At 41.4% G+C, this 15,185-nt stretch overlaps 1 protein-coding gene across 3 annotated transcripts; it reads right to left on the bottom strand.

The window, feature by feature from the left end:
- Window positions 1-472: 472 nt before the first annotated feature.
- CCDC77 (coiled-coil domain containing 77) lies at window positions 473-13,430 on the bottom strand. Of its 3 annotated transcripts, none has more exons than XM_059473102.1 (11): window positions 13,199-13,430; window positions 11,710-11,926; window positions 10,446-10,588; window positions 8,524-8,620; window positions 7,145-7,202; window positions 6,445-6,539; window positions 5,408-5,556; window positions 4,855-5,095; window positions 3,900-4,025; window positions 3,659-3,811; window positions 473-1,212 (listed from the first exon to the last, which is right to left on the bottom strand). In XM_059473102.1, exons 1-11 carry the CDS (start codon window positions 13,270-13,272, stop codon window positions 1,063-1,065), a joined length of 1,503 nt encoding a protein of 500 aa, XP_059329085.1. In that variant the 5' UTR covers window positions 13,273-13,430; the 3' UTR covers window positions 473-1,062. The 3 variants fall into 3 exon arrangements, with proteins under 3 accessions (XP_059329085.1, XP_059329086.1, XP_059329087.1); XM_059473103.1 differs by having other exon boundaries at window positions 10,446-10,498; XM_059473104.1 differs by lacking the exons at window positions 8,524-8,620; window positions 10,446-10,588.
- Between the last annotated feature and the right edge of the window lie 1,755 nt (window positions 13,431-15,185).

The following is a 15,185-nucleotide window of genomic DNA, read 5'->3' as shown; positions in this document are numbered from 1 at the left end:
TCTCAGGCTGCAAGGTGGACAAGATTTATGGATGCTGCAGCAAAAGCATGAATACCTGCAATTATAATATTGAAACCCTTGTCATGATTTCATCTGCTTTCTAGGATTGTGATGTCTGGTATGAAAACAATCACCACACACAGTTACAGGTCTCATCTAGCAACTGTGCAGCTGCTCTTCCACTTCAGTTTGTTACAGTTCAGTAGCAACAACTGCTGTAGCAAAAGCTGGTCATGATTTCTCTGCACATAACCATGACCTCGTTTAGAGCTACAAAGATAATATGGTGGTTAAGGAAGATACCAAGTCCCCTTTATTATGGGCTTCCTTTGCATGTTGAGACTGTGAGGAAGGGGAAGAGAAGATGAATTTCAGTTGTGTAGTACCTACCTCCCAACCAAGCATTCAGAACTTGTGTAAATGTTGCTCATCCTTGCAGAAGAGCTCTATAATGGGTTATCCTTTCCCACCATATTAAGTCAGGTAGATTTATTGCAATTAGGTTAAAACCAAGCAAACAGGAGCCATTTTAAAATAGTTATCCTGTCCAGGAGTCAAATGTAAGACATCTCAGCACAGACTTTCTATATGAGAATTTACAGTTACATCCTGAGGTGTTAAGCACCAAAACAGGAATCATGGAACTATTTAAAAACCTGCTTCTCACATAGGAAAATGTCAGTCAAAATTCAGATCTTCACCTAGGTCCTTCCAGGATTATTAATTTCATTTTAACCATATATGTGATTTATAATATGCTCCAAATAAAGGCAAAGGACAGTATACACTGATCCCTACCACAGATATGAAGATATAGTCACACACACACACTCCTGATGTATCAGTCATCATGTACTTTTAAAGTCAGTTTTATCAGGTGTCATCTCTCAGCTCAAACAGCAATATAATCTGGTACATTAGGAATGGCTCAAGAGCAGATTTCTTCAAATTTCTGTTGATGGATGCCAGGAAACAAACAAGCAGGAGCTGTTCTTTCATATGACTATTCAAGTCTAGCAATGTCCTATTCCTAAAATTAGGATGCCAGCTAATAATTCAGCTTCAGCAGTGCCGTAGTTCATCCTCTAAGATGTAGATTTTTGTTTTTAAGTCTTTAAGTTCTCCTTGAATTTTACGTGTTAGTTTGTTTCCTTGGCGGATCTCACGCAGAATTGCAAGATCCTGGTCGTCTGGTGCCAAATTCATAGCCACCTAAAACAAAAAGAAAAACAGATTAAGAAAAAAGCTGTACAGAATACAATTTATGGAGTATTATGGTAAATATATGAGGGAGAGAACTCTAAAGGAGACCCTTTGTAGCCAGCAAAGGGGATGTGTAAGTTAATAGCTCATCACCAATAGAAAGGTGTTCCAGAATTAAAAATAAAGAACAAAGCTTTCATAACATTGTTTTTGTATTATAGTACTAGCAAGGAAAAAACCTTAATAGAATATAACCATTTTGACTCCTTTCTAGTTCCTGTATTTTTTAGAGACACACAAAAAGGGGCAAGTTAAACTATTTATCAAGGAACTCCTATCTAGTTCTCAGTACCTCAGGAGATAAGATGACATTTGATCTTTTGCTATTTCAGCTAGAGGTGTTCTAACTGCTGTGGCTGACCTGCTGCCCTCTGGAACTGCACAAGATTCAAGAGCAGCTCAAGTCCAAAGCCTTGACTGGCAGTGCCTGTACTGAGCTGAGTAAAGGCTGCTGGATAATCAGAATTCCTGATGGCAAGCTGGCCAGGGCTGACATTTCCTGTCACCCTGCAATAGCACAGAGCATGCCAGCCCAGCCACTTTCAAGGGCACAGCATGGGAAACTGCTCTAAAATCCCTCTATTCTCTTGACCCACCTAAGGTTTCTTATTGTGTCATCATGTAGTTCTCAGTCCAAAATGTTAATATGCAAATCAGGAAATGTAGTCATCTTTAGTCATTTTGACCTCAAGCAACGAGAAGGATTGAATGATCACTCTGGAGACTTTTTGCAAGTGCTTTGTTCCCCTGCCCTCTTGTGGTTAACAGTGTTAAGAAATGGAGAATACAATGAAGAGCCCATCCACAGATATAAAACATACAAGTCTCCAGTAAAGGCATCATACACACTTTTTCCCCTCATTCATATACTGCTTTAAGTCTGTGGGATCTCAGCACCTCAGGATGGAGATGCAGAGTGGCCGAGAACACCCTTGGGGGGCTCGGGAATCCTGGAATGTTGCCAGAAGTGTCTGGTGGCAGGGCTTTGATCCTACACAGGAGATGACACCTGTATGAGGACTGGGAAGAATTCACTGGGTGAATGGTGAAGGGATAAGTTAATTAGAGTGTAAAACACAGGGTTTAGGATTTTGGTACAGGGGGGTCTAAAGAAGTAAGATGGAGGAATTGGGGCGTGTCCTGTCCTCCTTCTTCTTGGCCTCCATCTTCTGTGGTGATGGTGGCACTTTGGGATTGGTTATTACTAAAAGTGCACCGGTTAATAAGGGTAGAAGGTATTGGGGAGAAATGGTAAATATTGTACACGTAACTTCGGGTATAAAGATAAGTGACCGCCCCAGGGGTTGTGGAGTGCGCCCATGGCTGACTTGCTGTGCAGACCTCTGTCGGGCTGAAAGAAAATCTTTTAGATAAACAATTAATAAACACCGAGACCGAGACAAGATCAGAAGTCTCCCCTCGTCCTTTGAAGCTCCAGCTCTTCAAGGCCATCCCTGGGCCTTTCCAGGCCACCTAGACAGCACAGAAAACTTACAAGCCTAAACAGCAGAGAAACTGAGCAAGTGGCATCCCTGAGCTATCTCCGGACATAAATCGGCAAAGAGAAACATAAAAGCGACATAAGTCCTTGAAGAAAATCCACAGGCCATTACAAAAAAAAAAAAAAACAAAAACAAAACTCAAACAAATTGAAGCCTTTAATCAAAATAAATGCATTAATCTGCATAAACTGAGCTGTGCATCAAAAGTGCAGGAAAAGAATGAATCTGTAGCACTGCCAGACTCCTGCAGCAGAGTCTAAGCTATGCCAAGATCATCCTCTCAAGCACATTATAGATAAAAGTCTCATCTTTAACTCCAAGCAGCAACAAGGCTGTGCTTTTCCCTCTAAGCTGTTCTGATGTTCATCTACACACCTGGAAGCTACTACAGACAACACAGCTTCCAGCCACTGCTTCTGCAGTGATTTTTGCAAAGTCACAAATGCATACTAAAGTAATAAACAGAGTACTCAAAATACTTAAGACAATGATCAACCTCTTAATGGAACAGAACCAAACACTATGGCTCTCACAAAGAAAATAAACACTCATTTTCTTTGCAGGATAAACTTCTGAATCAAACCACTGCCTTGCAATTTTGAGATAGCTAAGTAAGCTAAAAGTATCACATATGAACTTTTGAGAGTAGAAACAAAAATACACAGTTAATGTATAAAAAGGACAGTTCTTGGTAAGCTTGATGCCTATTTGATAAACAAAGACAAATCTCTTTTGTTTTGTAAAATACAGAGGAGGCAAGTTTGTCAGACACTGATATTTAAAGACACATTTAACCCTTCCTTAACCCTAAGGGAATACTACTTTAAATACTGAGAATACATCTCTATAGGATAAGCCCACAACAGTCTGCCTCAGAAAGACTTAGCTGTTACCTTATAAATCTTCTTCTCTACATCTTTCAGTTTCTGCTGGAGCTGTTTGATGTCATTCTTGAAGCCCTCTACTTCCAGATTGCGACGTTTTTCCAAGGCTTCGCACCGCTGAGTCATCAGTTTCAGGCGCTTGCCCATCTTCTCTGAGCGTTCCTGAGGAGAGGAAAACTCCATAGGCCATACAGAATAAATGCTGCAAGATCATCCCACAGCCAGGAGATGATGATTACACACTAATTACCTGAAAGAGTTCTTTGCCAGCATCTCTCTCCTCACGCATCCTAGCCACCTCCCCTTCCAGGGAGACACACTGCTCTCTGTACATGTGTGACAGGTGTTTCTCCTGCACCAGCTTGTCTTGCAGTAACTAGCACATAGGAAGAAAAAAAAAAAAACTAATTCAAGACTGCTCACAAAACTTCCCCTGCCCTGTACAAGCAACTGTGATATTACTGCTAATATGGCAGGAAAATAAAAATTAACTGGAACTGGAGCTCGCAAGTATGTGAGGACAACATTCTAACTTCAGTCCCATTACCAAAACCTTTGAATAAGTTACCAGTTTTGTAATTAATGCTCTAACTCCCCTTTCGCAGCTGCTTGCCCAGCACTACATTTCAGAGGCATCTGCATTTAGGGCTAGATGGCAACAATTCCCTATTGCCTGTTTACTTTCCAATTCCTTATTCTCATCTCCCAGCTTCTCGCTGGAAGTGTAGTGGAAGAGGAAGAAAAATTCAGATTGCTAGAGAAGAGCTGGAAGACATCAATTGAGAGGGCTCATTCTCCCCTGACAGCATCAAGGAAAACCCAGACATTGCATTAATTCTAAGACCATTAGCTCAGAGCACTTACAGGAACAGAGAGCACATGCAGTCAGCAGGTTGAAAACTGCTGGCCCCACTTACCACACAGCTTACAGAATTTGGGTTTTTTTCTGAGCAAGAAAGAAACTGACAGTGACACACTACCATAAATCCTAACTGTACATTTTATCTGAAATTTGAAGGTGATGCTGATTTTGAAGCAGGAGGGTTTTTTTATTTAGATTACTGCTAACAACAATGTAACTTAAGGCAATCCAGTACAACTTTGGAAGTGCTGCTAGTGACTGTGTATTGTGCCAAAGCCAAGGTGCTTGCAATTTTCTAGTCAAAAACTGTTAAAGAGTGCTCTACCAAAGACAAAAAAATTACCTTTATTTCTTTGCTGTGGCATTTTGAAGCTCCATCACTTCCTTGAAGCATCTTCTTCAGCTCTGTCTGCTTCTTTTGTCCTGACTCTGTGCTGAAAGCAAGTTGATCCAGATCTTTGCCAAGTTTCCTCAACAGACTGTCCTTCTCTGCCATCCATGCTTTCTCATTGGCTCTGGCATCAAACTTGAGCTGGAGAAAGTCCCGGGTACTCTCATACAAGAGATTTTGGGTCTTATGGAGCCTGCAAAAAGGGATCCCAGTGGAGTTAACATCATTCCTAGTGCCTACCTTAATTTCACCAGTCATCACTGCAAGTTGGAAGAAGCACAGGAGAAGACACATGGTCTAAATGTGAGTTTAACTCTTCTCATCTAATGAAATAAGTGCTCTTCTTCCAATGTGAGAGAAGATTTTTAATAAGCACATTATTCCACTCATCTTCCACACGCACTACCAGATGGCTGCTGCAGAAAGCAACACACTGAAAGTCATAACATTTCTATTGCTCCCTCTCATCTCATTAACTACATCATGGCCATGCTCTCTCACTCACTTTTCTGTTATAGCTTTGATCTTGTCCTGGTCCTTCTGGTGCCGGACCTCAGCTTCCTCCATCTGAATCCGCCTGTCCTCGAGCAGGGACTCAACCTGTTCCTTGGTCAGTCGTGTCTGTTCTTCTATCTGAGCCTGCAGGGCCTTCACCTGCACAAGCAAACAAAGCCATCACAGAGCAAGGCCTCACACCAGCTCTGCTCCTGTTAAATTCCAAGATTTAGATCAAAAACTGTACCTGATAACACCTCTGGCAGTTCTAATTTCTCCATGTTTTGTTTTAATGCTAAGTATTTCAAACAACTTGCTGTAGGCAAGAGAGGCATACCATAAGGAGCAACATTCAATTATTAGTATTTTTATACTCTTAAGATTTAAATTGCACACATCTAACAAATCCTGTGGAATATGCAGTCATCTGTACCTTTGCTTGAATAATAATAATAATAAAAAAATCAGCCACCATCAATATCTGCTGAACAAGTTCATCCATTATTTGTTTGATTCATCCTTCCTCATACTTCGCATACAGCTTCTGGCATCTTCCCCAGTTCATGATTCTGCACATTTTTATCTTTCATTGTGTCATGCTACCTATACCTAAACTTCTATGGAAGTCTAGAAAAGGGAACAGTTCATTGTATCAGTGCACTTTGTGGGGCTGCTGTGCCTCAAACACATTGCTTTTGTCAAGCTTCCACAAAACACCCAACCCTGCACATCTTCAGTGGGTTTAATGTAAATTCATATCTGCTATCAAACCATGGGAGATAACATCAATTACACATTCTGCACTTAAGGACAACATATTTCAATTGATATTACTGGAACATCTGCTTGCATAAAGCTTCCAGAATCAGTTCTTAAATTCACATTCACAGCAAAGGAACAGCTAAGTAAACTGACAAAGTGTGGATCCATAGTAAGATGCAGGGATTTACACAACTTGTACATCTACATCTTAAGCAGATAGAATATTTTTTATCATAATTTTCTGCAACCCAGCAATTACGTCCATCAGTTAGCAAAAGTTTTTACCTGTAGTAGAAGTGTGTCATCATCTTTTTGATCTCTCTCAGAGCTTCTTAATTTCTCTACTTTTGCTGCTGCTTTTGAAGTGCTCTTCTCTGTACCTATTGAAGAAATTTAACTGAAGTAGGAAAGGGTTTTCCAATGTACTTGCAGTACCTTGCCAAGCATGACATATTTGTGTTCTGGTGGCCTACAGGAGCAGCAGAAAGACTTCCACTGCTACAGTCACAAGGACTTCTATGAGGGTTAGCTGAAAGAACTCTAGAACTTCTGGGGATCACACACCTTTATCCCCTCTATCACACTGCAGTATTTAGGCACCCTCCTAATTTTGTTGGCATATATAGAAAGAAAACTTGACATGTTTTCTTAAAATAAATGATGAATAGGCAGATGCCACAGCTGCACAAACATCAAGGCTTGAATGAGTTTTGAGCTTGTTGGCTAACTTCAGTCAATTTGATTAAATAATTATGTAACACAGCCTCCTCCTTAGCTGAGAACATCAGGGACATGAAAGCTAATGCTGTTTTAAAGGATGATGAAGGGAAGCCAGACTCCATGGATATGTACAGACACATTTAGGGAACTTAATGGAGATTTACCAAAGCATTCACATACTTTCCTGTAGCTCATTATTTTGGCATACAGAAGACAGACAAAACCAGCAAGAGCTGAGCTGCTGTTACCCAGCTTGGTGTGGTACCTGTGCTAGAAACATCATCTTGTTCATGGGTCTCTGGTGGCCTTTGCAGCACAGTAACCTACAGAAACAAGACAAATGCACTGAGCGTCTACTTCACCAAAGGTGCAAAGGTCAAGAGCAAACCTTAAAAAGTTAAAATGACATATCCAAAAGAACAGCATTACCTGACTTCTACCACAAGACAAGGAAGGCATTACATTTCACAAGTGTAATGGCCATGTTGAAAAGTTTCCTTTGTCATGGATAAGTTTTGCCATTACTGCCTCTATTTTTCACCAGAAAAGTGCAAAGTAATTCTGCCTTTGATGGCTTAATTAGGACAAAAATCAGCACCCCCAGCAGGAAAAAGAGCATTTTGGAAACAGAGAGAAGAGAAAGGTGAACATGATGTTATTCCTTCTTTTATACTCCTTTTTGTCTCAGAAAGACAGAGAAACATAAAGCTTCATTTATCAGCACATCCACTCAAGATACTGAACAAGCCTGAGATAGAAGCTAAGTGATAAAAATACTGAAACTCAAGTGTTGAACTGAAACCCACCTAAAAAAAAAAGGAGGCCATGAAAGAGCAGGTTATAACCCCAATGCTTATCTTTAGGTTGATATTACATAATAGGCTTAATTTTAGAGCTACCCTAGACCAGAAATTTTAAAGCTTTGGCAAGATGTTTGAAGAGCTTGAGCAGTGCAGAGCAACCATGAACAATGCAGCATATTTCAGCCTTTTTCTGCACCTTATTCCAAAAGAAACCCTATATTCCCATCATTATCTCTGTACATCCAAATCATTCATGACTTTCTGATTAGGTTCAGCTGCATTGCACATCATATGTGCTGCCATTTAAACAATTCAACATCACTTCTGAAATATGCAACACAATGTTGTCTAGAGGGGATGGTTCTTCAGCCCAGAAACTGCTGCAGCAACCTTGACACATTCCTTACTGAAGCTCTAAGAGACAGGGATTCTGAGATAGCTGAGCTTCAAACACTGGGCCTGGCCATTTTCTGCACTTTTTGTTTTCCTTTTTGTGGTGTTCTTGCCATCTTCTTGACAACCATTTGCCAGATGACTTCAGACTCCCATCTGACATTTCAGAGGCTGAGCTGGAGGTATGTTTTGAAGGCAGGAGGAGGCTGATGCTAACAGGATCAACTTTCAGTGTGCTTGCTCTTACTTACCATTATACTACAGCTCTTGTTGATGTCAGACTCCCCATACCTGCTGTTGCAACCTGATGTTGCCACAGACCCCTCTTGCTTTGGGCTCATTTAGCAGCCTTGGATTTGTGGGACAGATCTGGTCTGTAGTCAGACACTGGGATACAGATACTCATGTTAAAATCCAAAGAGGAGAGCTACAGAAAAATGGGACTTGCCTTATGTGGAGGCTCCTTATGAAAATATGTAATTTCTCCTTCATCTGCTCCCAGTATAGCAAGGAGTTGTTGGATTTTTTTCCTGTCCTCCAATTCCCTGGAATACAAAGCAAAAATAGGAAAACAGACAATAGAAAATATATAAATAGAAGCAGATTTTTTTAAATACATCACAATATTGTGACACACTGTCCTTTTACTTTACCTGTTGATGCTTGCAAGTTTTCCAACCTGTTGCAGTTCCTGAGAATACTGCTTTAAAATAAACTCCCAAAGACATTCCTGATGTTGCCAATACCAGAACACTACCAATTTTGCTGAGATTGGGGGGCATTTCTCTTTTCAAGTATGACAATGCTATGTAGGCTGCTACAATAGCACATGGTGAAAAGAATCTGCATTAAGAGTTATGAGCTGCCTAAAATTCTCTCAGATTGTAGGTGTCCATTGTTTTTAAAGCAAACTACATTAAGGGCTGTATCAGACTTTTTATCACACTCCTGAGAAGTGTCAAAGCACACCAACACATATTTTGACTTAAGTTCTTTTATCTTGCATGGAAAAATTCATGCTGGAGCACAGAAAGAGTGAGGAGGAAGAAGTAGCAGAGACAACATGCAATGAATTGACCACAACCCCCATTCCCTCCTTCTCTGTGCTCCTCAGGAGGAGGAGGTAGAAAATTCATGAGTCAAGTTGAGCTGGGAGAAGAGAAGTGTGGGGGAAAAGTATTTTAAGATCTGGGTTTATTTCTCATTAATCCTACTGTGATTTCATAGAATGGTTTGGGTTGGAAGGAACCTTAGAGATAATCTAGTTTCAATCCCCTTGCCACAGGCTGGGAACCTTCCACTAAACCAGGTTTCTCAGAAACCCATCCAACCTGGTCTTGAACACTGCCAGGGGATGGGGCAGGCACAGCTTCTCTTGGCAGCCTGTTCCAGGGGCTCACCATCCTCATACATTAAAACTACACTAAAGAAACAGGAAAGATACATCAGAAGGCTTGACAAGAATGAATAATAAAAACCCATGACCAACCATAGAGTCCTACACAGCTGGACTGGGAATGGTCATTAAGTAAAAACAATTCACATGGAACCAATCAAAGATGCACCTGTTGGTAAGCAACATCCAGACCACATGGGAATCTATAAAATCAGAGGGTTTTGGGAAAGCTGCAAAAGGCAAGCCTCAGAGACAGCAGAACTGTGATTAGAGCTAAGCAGTAGCCGTGAGAGCTCAGCAGAAAAATTATGTAACATGTAGAAAAGTAAGGACAAATAGAACAACGGTCTGTGTATTAAAGCTTGCTTGGAATCATTCTTTAAGCTACAGAAAAGTTTATCTAACAAGATATCAGGAAGTTTTAAGCTTAATAATAGAGCTCTGTGCATTGTGCTTTAAGGCTTACAAACAAGTATTGTATTTGAAATAAGCAAGCATTGGTTTCACTAAAGGTACATGTGCTTATAGTGGTTGGATGGAACTACTGTCAACATGCTCTTGCTTTGTGAGATTGGTCAAAAAATCTATAAAGTAACTTGTAACACTAAGTTCTTAGTCTGCTGCCTGAGATGTGAGCTGATGGCATCTTCCCATTGTCATAATCATGTAATGGGACTGAAAAATAAATGTAATTTTCAGTCCCATTACATGATTATGACAATGGCTGAAAAATAAAACAGCTCAAAGCACATCCCTAGCAGTTCTGTCTAATTCATAACTTGTACACAAACCCCTGACCAGTGATAAATGGTGCTCCTCTGTGAGGATCTTTGTCAGACTAGAAGACTAAAAAACGCAATAAACCACATTCCAAGCAATCAGATAATATTGTTTACATATCTTTTCTGAGGCTTCTCAGGACAAAAACCCTGAAGGTGAAGGGATTTTTCAGAAACCACCCTGGTGCAGCCCACCTGAGTTTGAGGCGGTCATTCTCCGCGTAGAGGCGAAGGACCTGCTCCTTCTCCTGGAACAGATACACCTGCATGTCACTCAAAGCCTTCTGCAGCTCTGCAATCTCCTCCTCCAAGTGCCGCACTTCCCACTGCAGCTGGTGCTGAGTGCAGACAACAAGGGACGTGAAATGGAACAGAGCACTGGGCAACATTTACAAACTTCAAACTGCTCGTGCTCTGAGTCTGGAGCTGGGAGAGAACAGCCGGCTCAGGAATTATTTTATTGTCCTGTAATATTTGACCAGATGAGGGCAGTATTGGAAAAAATGGGAAAAATTATTTTAAAATGTTTCAGCTGGGAGTTCAGAGCCCTGAGAATCACTGTCACTACACAGCAGTGCAGTTTCTAGCAGCTGCATTTCCACACTGGTGGTCAGAGCAGGTATGGGGAGTCTGACATGAACAAAAGCCTAGCAAAGCCTCCAACAGCATTTATTTTTGAAATAAATCACTGAAGAACAAACACTAAAATAATGTATGATTTAGCAGCAAGGAATCCAGCTACTTATTATGTTTCATTTTTTTCCACCTGCACAGGAATCTGCCAACACTCCTGTATGGAAAAAAAAATCATTATTTTGCAACCTGCCCCTCTTTTTCCCACATGACAGTGAGATGTACAGAACACCCCCAAGGGCTTTCAGGCCGCTTCAAGCATGGCCAGTGCTTGAGGAGGCACCTCAATCACCTCAGCAGTCACTGTTTTATTCCCAAAAAACCATCCACAATTACAAAGATGACTGCTAGGCAGATACATGCTACAGCCTGTATCAGGACACTGCATATCTTGCAGGTGTTCTTTAAGATTTCTTCCTCTTAAAAGGCAATTTTTAAAATTTCTACTTAACAGCTTATGAATGCCACTGCAGTAAATACAAGTTAGAGCCATAAGTCAAAGCCTATTAAACTTGGACAAAAGAGCATTCCTCCAATACAAGAAGCAAGGGAAAGAAGCTGGACAACATGGGAAATGAGCATCTAAAGTCAGGCCTTAATAAAAAAAAAGGCAAAATTCCCAGTGTGAAGACATAACCAAGCCATAATAACTTTTGAAGAACATCCTACAGGCATTTTTCTGTTTGATTTGACAGAGGACAGAGAGCTAGATAATAAAATCCACCGCGCTGATAAATCCCAAGACTTCTATGCTGAATTTTCACCTGAATAAAAACACTAATCTCGTGCATGTAATCCATAATTGTTCCAAAACTCATTTCCCAACCTGTTCATCATAGGTTTGCTTGTATTTCTCCAGCCTTTTCACCAATTCCTCGTGCTCCTCATCGAAGTCAGCGATCTTCCTGCGGTAATAGTCCAGCAGCTCGTGGGACGGGTTCAGATGGGCCAGGCGCTCCCCGATGGGTGGCAGGGGAGGGAAATCCTCCAGACTGGGACACCGGGACTCAGCAGATCTGGAGGAGGCACGGGGGGTGGGCACCCTGCAGGGAAACAGGTCTCTGATGACATGCAAGCCTCAGACAGGGAAATTAAAACACTTTCAAGTTTATACACAGATTAGCTCTACTGTTCTCTGGGTATTAGCAGATCATGGCATTTAGGAGAAGCAAGAATGTTGATAAAGAGCAGCTTGCAGGTTTATTGTACTACGGAGGAGTGCCCAACCCATAGAAAAGATAAAAAAAGATGTTATGGAAGCAAAGTCTTATACATTATCTGCAAAGAGGAGAAAAATAATACAAGGAAAGAACTCAGAGGCTAAATAGTCCATTGCTGTTCAATTAGAAGCAGTGGCCACTGTGAAAAAAACAACAATCTGTGCCAGTCTCTATCAGACACCCAAACAGAAAAACACTTTCTGAATAGCCCACTGAATGAAGATGATAATTCAGGCTAGCTAATGCACCAGCCATTATAATTTAGGGTGTAGGTCTAGGAATCTATTTGCTTTCCTTTCTGGTGTACCTGATGGTCTTATCCACATAGCTTGCCCACCCTCAACACTGAAATAGAGGCTGCCAAGTTCTTGAATATTATGTTGAAGTGCTACATAGAAAGCAAATCAATGCTCTATAAATCAAATCAAGGATGTGTATAATTACATACCGTATTTTTCCTCAAAACAAAATTTAGTGCACCCAAACATTTAATCTGTTCAAATCGGAAGCAATTTCAAAAATAGAGCTGCAGAGTTAGAAAAAAAACCCCTTAGCACTCTTTTCATTATTTATATTGATACTACAAACTTTTTTTTTTTAAACGATACTATGACTAACAGAAGCTAAGAAGCTTCTTGACCAAAGTGCTGCTTAGTCAGAATGTGGTTGTGTAGAACCAGGAGTTTTGATGAAAAAATTATTTGGCAATGGTGACCTTTATGGGGCCACTCACCAAAGCTGCTTGGCTCAGAACCCCAGGGCACATCCATGAAAACTCTGAGCACTGTAGGAAAGCATTAAATACGCCACAGTGTAAGTATTAAGTGCAGAAAGTTGCTGAAGGACCAGAAACTCCTTAACCAATACACTTAGAGAAAGAGGCAACCCAGGCACAAGGTGAGCATTTTACTGCTGAAGAGCAGCAGAAAGTGAAAGACAGAAGAAGGAAGCACAGCAGGCACAGGAGCACACCTAGAGGTGCGCTAGGGCAAACTAATCTACCAGAAAGTAAGGAAAGGGCTCCGGGAGCCAGCGAGGAAAGGGCTCCGGGCGTCCCAGCAGCAGCAGCAGCAGCCGCCGCCCCACCCTCACTACCTTGGGCAGCGCGAGCTCCCCGCAGCGCGCTCCGCTGCGCTCATCGCGGCCCTGCGGAGAGCCGGGCTGTCCATGGGTGGGGGAAAGGGACTTCGGGCACCCCGGTAGGCTGGTGAAAAGGGGGTGCCCGGCGGGAGCCCCGCTGGAAAAGCCCCGGGATAGAGGTCCCCGGATGGGGGTCCCGCTCCGCCTCCTCACAAGCCCCAACGGCCGAGCAACGGCTGCACCGGCCCCGCCGCCGCTTAAACGGCGCGACGCCCCGCCCCCGCGGGCTCCTCCAATCACAGACAGGCTTTTATACGGCACCGGAGGCCTGCGCCAATCAGCGCTCGCGACATGGGCGGCAGCGGTTCCGCCCAGGCGCGTCTGGGAGTTGTAGTTCCGGAGTGGCCGGAGGGCCCATGGCGGTGTACTGGGCCTGTGCTTGTGAGGGCAGCGATTTGCAAAGGGCAAAATAGAATCAACCTTTATCCACACCAGCAAAACACGCTGTGCAAGATGCTCCTTTTTCTTTGAAAGTGGTTTGGCATTCTGAGCGGCCACAAGACGTTACTGGCACAAATTCTGGCTGAATTGAATGTGTTCTTTAGGTCATCCCAGTGCCTTTTAGCCTCCTCATCCTCCTCATGCATTCCCAGTAGTACCTAAGGGTTGCCATTTATGCAAACGATTTCCTAATTTATTAAGTGTGCTGGAGAAAAAAACAACTTGCTCAGTGTGAAAAATGCCAATCACTTGTTTTTAAAATTTTGAAAGTTTAATAGTAATAAAATGGTTATAAAAGTAGTAATATAGTTACAGTAATAATAAGTTGGACAATTAGGATTTACGACAATATGAGTTTGTTTCTTCTGATAATGGAGAATTAAATTCTTTTTCTCTGAAAGATTTAGGTGTCCTGTGGCTGCTATCTTGGTGGGAGTTCTCTCTTAAAAAAAAAAATCTTACATAGCATAGTTTCTATTTTAACATTATGTTATAACCTAAAACTATATTTAACACACTACTTAAGAGAATTAATGCAGAATAACTCTCTAACCTACACATATAATATTAAAATTAATATTTGAGATAAAGCCAATCATAAAATATGCATTTTTCACACTCAGCAATAAGCCAGGGTTCTTTTTGCATAAGACTTTGTTTAAGAGACATGGACTTTTTTTGTCAAAAAAGGCTTATTTATGAAACCATGAGGTTCTTCGTTATCACAATTTGCAGCTTCTTTGTGAGGGCAAGAGGAGGAGCAGGCCAGCGACAGGACCCGAAGGAATGGCCTTGTGAAAAACACCAATCACTTGTGTTAAAATTTGAAAAGTTTAATAGTAATAAAATAGTTATAAAAATAGTCATAAAAATGAGAATGTGGACAATCAAAGGTAGGACAATAAAGGACAATAAAAGCCAAGAATTATGGATGTCTGGGTGTCTGGCACTCTGCCATAGAAACACACCTTGCTAACAAATGATTAACTGTTAAAAGCAATAGCCTGTTGCATATTCATATATCTCATACATGATGCAAAATATTCTTTTCAAACAAAGGGTGTTCTCTGGTTATTGTCAACTTCCTCCCTCATCTTATAAATCAATTGTCTTGGTCCCTCAAAGTCTGGTTCTTCCCGATAAGGAGGCAATAATTCTTCTCTTGGGTTTTTTTGTGTCTTGTGGCTGTTATCTCTCCTTGAGCTAGTTAGAAAAAGTATCTTATATCACACAGTTTCTGTAGCCTAAAACTATATTCTACCACACTACAGCACTACAAAAAAAGGATTAATACAGCATAACTTTCCAACATAACACATATAGTATTGTGTTTTAATATTTCCAAAAAGTCAATCATATAACATGCATTTTCACAGCCTGAAGCTGTTTAGGTTTAGGTTGGGTATCAGGAAAAGGTTTTACCCACAGAGGGTGGCTGGGCACTGGAACAGCTCCCCAGGGCAGTGGGCACAGCACAGCCTGACGGAGCTCAAAATGTGTT

The sequence above is a fragment of the Ammospiza nelsoni genome, chromosome 5 (assembly GCF_027579445.1).
Source record: "Ammospiza nelsoni isolate bAmmNel1 chromosome 5, bAmmNel1.pri, whole genome shotgun sequence".
Classification (NCBI taxonomy): Eukaryota; Metazoa; Chordata; class Aves; order Passeriformes; family Passerellidae; genus Ammospiza; species Ammospiza nelsoni.
This window is presented reverse-complemented; position numbering and strand designations above follow the sequence as displayed.

Bases quoted from the DNA above. Each gene is read 5' to 3' on its own strand.
- CCDC77 (XM_059473102.1), bottom strand. From the start codon at position 13,272: ATGGACAGCCCGGCTCTCCGCAGGGCCGCGATGAGCGCAGCGGAGCGC. The intron at 7,203-8,523 runs GCAAGTCCCATT...TTGTTTCTGTAG, and splicing joins ATAAGGAGCCTCCACATAAG to GTTACTGTGCTGCAAAGGCC. The intron at 5,557-6,444 runs GTAAAAACTTTT...TTGCTTGTGCAG, and splicing joins ATGACACACTTCTACTACAG to GTGAAGGCCCTGCAGGCTCA.